At 42.4% G+C, this 9585-nt stretch overlaps 1 protein-coding gene across 2 annotated transcripts; it reads right to left on the bottom strand.

Annotated features, from left to right (window-relative positions):
* Window positions 1-223: 223 nt before the first annotated feature.
* LOC117365885 (elongation factor 1-alpha, oocyte form) lies at window positions 224-9585 on the bottom strand. 2 transcript variants are annotated; one of them, XM_033956807.1, is made up of 8 exons: window positions 9501-9585; window positions 9132-9304; window positions 8046-8225; window positions 7671-7967; window positions 4147-4297; window positions 3820-4076; window positions 2051-2285; window positions 224-458 (listed from the first exon to the last, which is right to left on the bottom strand). In XM_033956807.1, exons 2-8 carry the CDS (start codon window positions 9273-9275, stop codon window positions 337-339), a joined length of 1386 nt encoding a protein of 461 aa, XP_033812698.1. In that variant the 5' UTR covers window positions 9276-9304; window positions 9501-9585; the 3' UTR covers window positions 224-336. The 2 variants fall into 2 exon arrangements, with proteins under 2 accessions (XP_033812698.1, XP_033812699.1); XM_033956808.1 differs by having other exon boundaries at window positions 3949-4076.

Below are 9585 nucleotides of genomic sequence, written 5' to 3'. Positions count from 1 at the left end.
GTTTCAGACTCACAGCCATGTCCAACTGTACCAGACGCATCTTGCAAACCCAACATAGTTGCTACCAGCATCTAGGACACATCCATGCAATAGGGAATGTCTAACCATGCTTGGTTTTCTAGTGCAGAGATGAGCTATGCAACTTAGTGGTCGAAGCTACTCCTGGAAAGCATTTCAGGTCGTTTAGTGCTAGTCATTCCTTCCCTTCAGACAATACACAAGGTCACCAGTGTCCACTTGCCTTTTATTTCAAATCTGAGCCCAAAGTTACAAACACAATTCTCATATTCACATCATTGATCTTCTGAAACTAGGTCAGCATGTGCACCAGCCTCCTCATTTCTTGCTGGCCTTGATGGCAGATTTGGTCACTTTTGCAGCAGTTGCAGCTTTCTTATCCACAGCCTTTATAACTCCTACAGCCACCGTCTGTCTCATATCACGAACTGCGAAGCGTCCTGCAAGGTGGGGGGGAAGGCACATTGCCATTTAGATCTCCCCCTGTGTATACTGTTAAGGCTTCTGAACAGAAACAGTTTTAGATGGTGCAGTTACATATTACTTCTACCTAGGATATTAACTGTTAACATGCCAACAGCCAAATAATGAGGGGGAGAAGTTAGTCCTTAACTTAATGGACAATATAAAAAACTCCTTATTTTGGATTAGGCAGAAGTTAGAATTCATCCTACATCATTTAAACGAATCAATATGACAAAATGGAGCCGAGCCAATCCCCCCACCCGGACACCTAAAGACCTTTTGATTAATTTAGTTGCGAGTTAGATAGGAAGCAGTTACCATTCTGGGTAAATTACGTTATATAGCAAAATGTTTGGCACCTATGACAAAGAAAGTGAATTGTTAGAGGTAAATTGACACCCCAGTTAAGGAGCTATGGATGCCAATTTTTACAGTTCTAGAGCAAAGATGATCTACCAAATCTCTGGAGTTTCCAAGTTTATTAAAAATTTGTTATTCTGCTTATTCAAGCTTCTAATCTGAGCACAATAAAAACAAGGGCAATACATTAACTAGTCTTATCCTATATGTAAAATATATATTAACAAGACAGACATGCTGGAACGATAGGAAAAAAGGGGGAGAGCTACATTTGTTAAAGAAAAACAGAAAAGGGAGGTACATAGAGGGGAAACCTGTCAGATTAGGAGAAAAGTATGCTATGCATCCTTAATAGGATGGTTATAAGTCATAAGCATCCTTGACTAGGAATGATTTTAATTTAGATTTAAAAGCAGTCTAGGGATGCCTCTTCCCTTAAAGAGTAGCATTCCCAAGTTTGGGGAGTAGTTGAATGTGTTATCTTAAGGAAGGAATTGAAAATAAATGCTGAGAATTACATTTCAAGTGATCTTACTGGTAATTCAGGGAGGTTTGAAAAAGGAATATTTTATGCAATTTGATGAGTTATGGGAAGCCAGTGTGCCTTAATCAATAAAGGGGGGGGGGGGGAGGTCACATGGTCAAGCTTCTTTGCTTTTTGCTATTTTTATTGCTGTGTTCTGTATTTGCAAACATCTGATTTCCTTTTCTGTAATCAAGTTTTGAAATGACAAGTGAATGTATAAGAATGTTTACTGAATTAGTATCAAGAAGCTTAGAGAACGAATGTATCATGTGATGTCTGAACAATGGCACTAATGTGTTTATGGTATGTTAATACCTAGGTAGCTTGATAGACATGACTATTTGAGGAGAACTGGCCTTGCGAGTGTAATTTCTTCAAGGCAACAGCATTATTTTAGTTATTGCTCTGTTAAGAGCAAAAATGGTACAAGCCCTTAATGGACCACAGTGTTAAGTGCCATCAAAACTGAACAGGTTTCACAAGTTTTCCATTGACCATGCATGGTTGATAAATCCTATGTTGCAGGCTATAGTGGAAGCCCATGTGTGCCCCCTGGAGTGGCTTTTAGAAACTGCATTTGCCAGCAATAGAAAAGTGCATGTTTCATCATTTGACCACCACCTAGTGGGCTGGGGAGTTGCTTCTATACTGGATAAAAGCATTAGCTAGCTAAATGCTTACCAAGAGGTGGGTAGCGTGAAAAGCTCTCCACACACATGGGCTTTCCAGGAACCATGACCACGATAGCAGCATCTCCAGACTTCAGAGCTTTGGGATTATCCTCCAGTTTCTTTCCTGAACGGCGATCAATCTTCTCCTTCAGTTCAGCAAACTTGCAGGATATGTGTGCAGTGTGACAATCCAATACAGGAGAATATCCAGCACTGATCTGACCTGGATGGTTTAGTATAATAACCTGTGCAAGATGAGCCACACAAGGAGAAAATGCAAAAGTCAAACAGTAGTTTGCGACTTAAGCATGCATATGAAAGAAGGGGACAGACGTGGAAGTTTGCTGCACTAGTTCTAATCTGATCTTAAAGTGTTTTGTATATATGTAAATATTTACATGAAGGAAGGCCTATGCCAAGCATACAATATGACCAAGTGAAAGCAGCGAAGGAAGGAGGACAGTCTTGGTGAAGGTTATGACTTTAGATCCCTATGTCTGCATTTGTATGATGTAACTCCCCAAAAGATCAGCATACTTGTTACCTCCGGTGTCAGGTCAAAAGCGCGCCGGGACAAAGGCATGCCCAAACAATTGAGCGCAGCGCAGAGGCGCGCACCGCTCAAAATTAATGTTTTCAGGGCTCCGACGGGGAGGCATGGGGGAACCCCCCCCCCCCCCACTTTACTTAAGACATCGTGCCGCATTGTGGGGGGTTGTAACCCTCCACATTTTACTGAAAACTTCACTTTTCCCCTGTTTTTAGGGAAAAAGTTAAGTTTACAGTAAAATGTGGAGGGTTACAACCCCCAAAACCCCCCATAACGCCGGCACGATGTCTATTAAGTAAAGTGGGGGGGTTCCCCAACAAAACCCCCCGTCGGAGCCCCTAAAAACAGTAATTTTGAGCGGCGCGCACCTCCGCGCTGCGCTCAATTGTCTGGGCACGCCTTTGTCTTTCGCGCTGTTGTCTATGAACCGTTACCTCCCACTATGTATATTAGGGATAGCCTGAAAACCCAATTGGCTGGTGGTCCTCCAGGACAGGTTTGAGAACCACTGCTCTAGAAGTTAGATCAAGGGAAGAAAAGATGCTGGAAGGAGACCTGGACATCTGCTGCTTCGGGCCTGATCTGTGTAGTTGCCCACTCTTGGGTATAAAGCGGAATAGCTGCTAAGATCCTCCCTCCCTATGCCCATAAGTGTAACTAACTGTATAGGATCCAGTCAAATGGAGCAGAACACCAGAAGGTTATTCTAGCTCTAGACAAAGACTTGCTGAACTAGAACATCCCCTAACACATGAACTTTGAGGGGTGGAGGGGAAGAGATTTTCTTTTAGAAGATTCTCAAAACTAACGAGTTAGATGCCCACGGCAGCTCCTCGTGACTCTGGGCAAGTCACTTAACATTTCATTGCCCCAAGTACACAATTAATGTAGACCGTTTTTTTTTTTTTGAGTGGTTTACGAATCCCATTTCATCTCCTATAGCAAGTGAGATTGCACCTTTCAAGAGACAGTCCTCCCCTCCTCTCTTCAAAGCCCAGAGGTGCACATACAAGCAAAGTGGGTATCCAGTGTGCACTGGACAGGGGCTGGAAATTGTGTCCTCTGCATACCTTCCCCTAAACACTGCAGAGGGCCAACCCCTTCACCCACTGTGTGGTCATAGGAAGACAGGGTCAGGATAACAGCACCAAGTACCAATATGCTAGACATACGACTTAAAAAGTGGGGCCCCCAAGGCCAGATAGTCAGAGAATCCCCACGCCCCTCACCTGAGAGGTGAAGCTGCCGGCCTCCATGGGAGGATCGTTCTTGCTGTCTCCTGCTACATTCCCTCGTCTAATATCTTTCACAGACACATTTTTCACATTGAATCCTATGTTGTCGCCTGGAAATGCTACCTGTAGGGCTTCATGGTGCATTTCTACCGATTTTACTTCTGTTGTGAGGTTACAGGGTGCAAAGGTCACCACCATTCCTGGCTTCATAACACCAGTTTCAACACGGCCCACTGGCACAGTACCAATACCTGAAGAGAGAAATTGATCAGACCAGACATGAACTCCTCCTATATACACCAGGACAAGGTGGTTACTCACCTCCAATTTTATAGACATCCTGCAGGGGCAGACGAAGGGGTTTATCCGTAGGACGTGTTGGGGGGATGATGGAGTCCAGAGCTTCCAGTAAAGTAACTCCAGTAACATTACCCTCCTTCCTATCAATCTTCCAGCCTTTAAACCAGGGCATCTGAAACAACAAATCAGCTCATTTACCAGGAAGAATATATTCTGCTGATCTTATGGAGTTATGCAAGTCTTTGGCTTCACTTGTCTACTCCAATGCTTCTTCTGAGCCATTTAATCTATAAATGCCTGTAGATAAGAATCAAGTACCAAAGTTGTATAATGAGATTAAGAGTTCTAGGAAGAGTCCCTTACCAGCCAGTAAAGAGGCAACCCATCCTCTAAAACATCCATTATAGCCCTAATAGATTATCTGGATATACTTATAGGCAAGTTGAGGAGATACCGTTTGGCTGAGGCAATAGGGGTTTTGTACCTAGAAGTTCTGACAGTCAAGGACAACTTCATTCTCCTCAAGAGTATTCACAACACAGCACGACTCAAAAGATCCCAGTACACAGATGTCAATTTTTATTTTATTTTTTTTTTAAGTTGGCTACTGTATTTGAGACTTGTTACCATACTGGGACAGACCAAGCATCTATCAAGCCCAGTATCCTGTTTCTAACAGTGGCCAATCCAGGTCCTACGTACCTGGCAAGATCCCAGAAAGTAAAAAACAGATTATACTGCTTATCCTAGAAGGAACAGTATTTTCTTCTAGTCATCTTAATGGCTTATAGACTTTAGGAAGTTACTCAACTCTTTTTTCAAAGCCTGTTAAACTAACTGCTTTCACTACTTTGTCTTTCAACAAACTCCAAAGTTTGGAGTGAAGAAATATTTAATCCAGTTTTATATATGCTTAGTAGCTTTATAATAAGCCCCTTAAACCTAGCTACACCCACTACAGTTATGCCGACGACATCACCATCGTTCTGTCTTACGTGCCTGACACAGAAACAGAGCATTGACTTGTCTACTATAGAAGAATAAATGGTCCATGCCAAACTGATTGTCCAGTACTTCTCATTGTAAACCGCCTCGAACTATTATGGCTTTGGCGGTATACAAAAAAAAAAAAAATATAGCCTCATCTACCAACTTAAGACTTCCTCACTTTGAGGGGAACAAACTTTCCAATCTCCCCTATAATTAAAGTCCTGGGTGTCCACCTTAGTCAAACTATCCATGTCAGTCCAAGTGGATAATGTCATAAGTAAAGCTTCAACACATTAAGGAAACACTGAACTGGCAAATGTTCAACTCATCGTCCAGGCACTAGTCTTAAGCATCCTTGACTATTGCAACATTGTATACCTAGCAGGACTATGCAAACACTTCCAGAAACTAAGTGTACTCCAAGACACTGCTGTCAGGCTAATCTTTTCAACTTAAAAAAAAACCCAACCACAACTCCGTGCCATCAAGACAATTGAAGGTCAGGTGCTCTTCAAATTCAGATGCCTCATATGGTCTACTGCCCCCAACTACTTCAATCAATTCATATTTGCCAGACCTGATCAGTCCACACATCTTCTTCCCCTCAAAGGCTGATCAGACTACCATCTTACCAAGCTGCCACCAAATATCCAGAACTGAGTCAACTGGTCAAAGTAGCCCTCCTACATGCACGTCAGGAAGTTCCTTTAAAAAACAAAACAAAAACAAACCCCAACCCCAACACATACCTTCCCCTGAAATTCAGCTGTTCAGCTACTCAATACTTATGACTTAGCTCACCGACACTAGTCCACTAGGCCTCCTTTTGCAAGCATCCAAAAACTTGGTTATTCTCAAAAATGAGAAAATTGCTACCCTCTTTATAATCACTAACTCTTATTATGTTTTCCTTTCCTTATTTTAAAGGTCCTGTAAACCGTGCCGAGCTCTACCTTTATGGAGAGGATGCGGTCTATGAACTTAAGATTTAGTTTTAGTTTGTAACCTACAACTGCTTTCCTCTAAATCTTACAGTTTACCGCTGCTGCCAAGTTAAATGACAGCCCCTTGTCACTAATATTTCTACCACTTTGTAGAGCAACTTCCTAAAATATATACCGTCACCACCTTTGTAACTCCACTGCTATCTCCTTCGAGTCTTATTGTAGCTCACCAACACTGGTCAGTTTTGAACCACAAGGCTTATGCGATATATAAACATACATTTATGTTATAGAAATAACAAAATTCATTTCCTCCAAGCAGTCTTAGCCACTTTAGCCTTTCCTCAGAGGTCATGCCATCCCTTTTTATAATCCTCCTCCTCTGTACTTTACTAATTCAACTATATCTTTCAGATATTACCAGAACTGCACACAGTATTCAAGATGCAGCTGCACCATGGAGTAACACAAGGGCATTATAACATGTCTTTCCTTTTCCATTCTATTTGCTTTCTTGGCTGCACACTGAGCTGAATGTGAATGTTGTCAATGATGCCTAGATTTTTCCTGGGCACTAACTCCTGATGTAGCTATAGTTTGGGTTCCTCTTTCCCATATGCATCACTGCACTTACTCCTATTAAATGTATCTGTCATTTTAATGTCCAGTATTGCAAAATTCACAAGCCTCAATTTCCCCCCTCCCCTTACTCTGTTCAAAACCATCCTCAAAACTGCTAAAAATTAGCATATGTGTTTTATTATTCCTTATATTGTTAAGTCACCTGGAACCTGTTTAGGCATAGCACAACTCAGAAATACTCTATTAAAAACTTTAGTCAGCAGCAATTTAATTCACCATTATATTTTTATTAATGACCTAGAGATGGGCATATGTTATGCAGCAGTCCCAACCCCACTATTTACCCTTCTCCATTGGGAAAATTGACCATTTAATCTTACCCTCTTTTCACTAGTTTTTAATCCATAAAAGGACATGCCATGACTTTCTCATTTCCTCAAAGTCTCACGAGATCTTGTCAAATACCTTTTGAAAATCCAAATACACAACTGTTCCACTTACCCCTTCAAATAAAGAAGGGCGAGGCAAGATTTCCCTAACTAAATCCATGATTATGTATTATGGTCTGTAATTTTTGTTCAGACTACCATTTTGCCTGGTCAGACTTGCTATCTAATTTCCCAGACCACCTCTGCAATCTTTAAAAACTGGCATTATGTTGGCCAGCTATGGAAGATAAAACATTAAAAAAAAAAAAAGTTGGTTGTAAGTTTGACACTAATTATTTTTAAAGTTACAACTCTTAATGCATTGCATCCCAAGTATCCACTATCTACTGCTCTAAAGCAGTCTACAGGACACTTACCGAGTTAGTGTAAGTGTCTTCCTACCATAGAACTACTGTACACACTTGCCACAATGCTATCAGCATTTGATACTTCATGACAGAGACAATCGACACCTGTTGTGTTAATACTTTCTAGTTGATCATATGTCTGTCAATGCAGTAGTTATTGCCAGTTGGAAGTATTACCCTAGGCAGTCCCCCACCCCCACCATGACCACTGTGTCTGGAAAAGTGCAACTCACATTGGCACTGGGCTCCAGCATGTTGTCACCATGCCAGCCAGAAACTGGAACAAAAGCCACACTTGCTGGGTTGTAGCCAATCTTCTTGATATATGCACCAACTTCCTTTGTGATCTCTTGGTAGCGTTTTGGACTGTAGGGGGGCTCTGTCGAGTCCATCTTATTCACTCCAACAATCAGCTGCTTCACCCCCAAAGTATATGCTAGCAGGGCATGCTCACGGGTCTGTCCGCTCTTAGAGATACCAGCCTCAAACTCACCAACACCACCAGCAACGATCAGTACGGCACAGTCCGCCTAAACAAAGTCAAAGCAGAGTCAGCAAGTGGGATCAGTAATGAGATGTGTAACCCAGAGAGACAACCTATTCCATACCTGTGAAGTGCCTGTAATCATATTCTTTATAAAGTCTCTGTGCCCTGGAGCATCAATGATTGTAATATAATATTTGCTGGTCTCAAATTTCCAGAGGGAGATATCAATCGTGATACCACGCTCCCGTTCAGCTTTCAGTTTATCCAGTACCCAGGCATATTTGAAAGAGCCTTTCCCCATCTATGGGGATAAAACACCAGCTTCAGAAGTAGAACCAACCCAAGAATGCAAAAAAAACAACAAAAAAAAACAACCAACCACACCCCACAAAAACACCCTGAAGTTACAACTGTTCATAGAGGAGAAGACTGATGCAGATTTACATTTCTAACAGTATATGCTAAAACACAAGAATAAAATATGGTAATTAATGGTAAGAATGGAGCAAACAAGCTTACACCCTAGAGCAGTTATCAGAAGGCCAAGATCCTATTGTGCATCTGGAGACATTAAGACATCTGCAAAGTTAGTGCTCTGACTAAAGCCATATAACCCAAAACAGGAAATGAACTAGAGAAACTGTTGCATAGCTTGGCGTTTTAGTAAAAACCCCCAAAACTCACTCATATAGCTCACCAAGATCCCATCTATTAAGTGCATAGGTTGGGGCTAATCCCAAGATAAGAATAAAAGCCAATAAGAAAAGATTACATGGAAAAGAGCAATAGTTTATCTGAAGACTTCAGTACAATATGATTGAAGAGGAAGACAGACCCAAAAAGGTCATGAGCAGATGGATTTCGAATCAGGAAATTAATGCAGCTTCCCTCCCTTGCTTTTTTTTTTCCAGAGAATGAAGGGTATAATAAAGGCAGGGCACAGGGGTGGCAAATGCTATTCAGGCAACAAGGGGGGGGGGGGGGAGAGGGGAAACTTGTTTTGCTGGAAGGCGGTATATCCATCTCGTTTTAGGGACTATGGTAGCAAATGGCCACTCTAGAAGCAGGAAGGCAGCAAGTGCGCAATAGTGGAGGCTTTAGAAGGGCAACAGCTGGGCTTTCAGCTCTTAGGGCTGGATTTTGTAGGCGCTGCATGCCGAGAGAGAGAGAGAGAGAGAGTCAGCTGATCAAGCCCTCCAACACAAACCTCAGCTGCCTCTTTCTCGAATTTTTCAATGGTTCTCTTGTCGATGCCGCCACATTTGTAGATCAGATGGCCTGTAGTGGTGGATTTGCCAGAATCGACGTGGCCAATGACCACTATATTGATGTGAATCTTTTCTTTCCCCATCGTGCAGGTGCCAACAAATCAAAGGATTTCTGCGAGAGAAGAAGCAGTAAGTGAACGGAAAGAGTCAAACAGCAAGAACTAGAGTTGTCCGTCCGTCCGTCCGTCCGTCCGCCCCCCCCCCCCCGAAAAAGCCCCGTCACCAGCCTTCCCTGGTTTTACCCGTTGCAGAAGGGGAAAACCCAAGCACCAAATCAAAGTCAGGACTCTTCTACACAGCGCTATTACCTGAAAGGAAGTCCAGCTGTAGAGATGAAGCCCTTAACCCACTCGAAGAATTTAAAGGGCCCGCGGGGGCGGGGCTTGTGATTTC

The sequence above is a fragment of the Geotrypetes seraphini genome, chromosome 8 (assembly GCF_902459505.1).
Source record: "Geotrypetes seraphini chromosome 8, aGeoSer1.1, whole genome shotgun sequence".
Taxonomy (NCBI): Eukaryota; Metazoa; Chordata; class Amphibia; order Gymnophiona; family Dermophiidae; genus Geotrypetes; species Geotrypetes seraphini.
This window is presented reverse-complemented; position numbering and strand designations above follow the sequence as displayed.

Bases quoted from the DNA above. Each gene is read 5' to 3' on its own strand.
- LOC117365885 (XM_033956807.1), bottom strand. From the start codon at position 9,275: ATGGGGAAAGAAAAGATTCACATCAATATAGTGGTCATTGGCCACGTC. The intron at 8,226-9,131 runs GTTTGTGTTGGA...TTATCCCCATAG, and splicing joins TCGAGAAAGAGGCAGCTGAG to ATGGGGAAAGGCTCTTTCAA. The intron at 7,968-8,045 runs GTATGGAATAGG...GACTTTGTTTAG, and splicing joins TGATTACAGGCACTTCACAG to GCGGACTGTGCCGTACTGAT.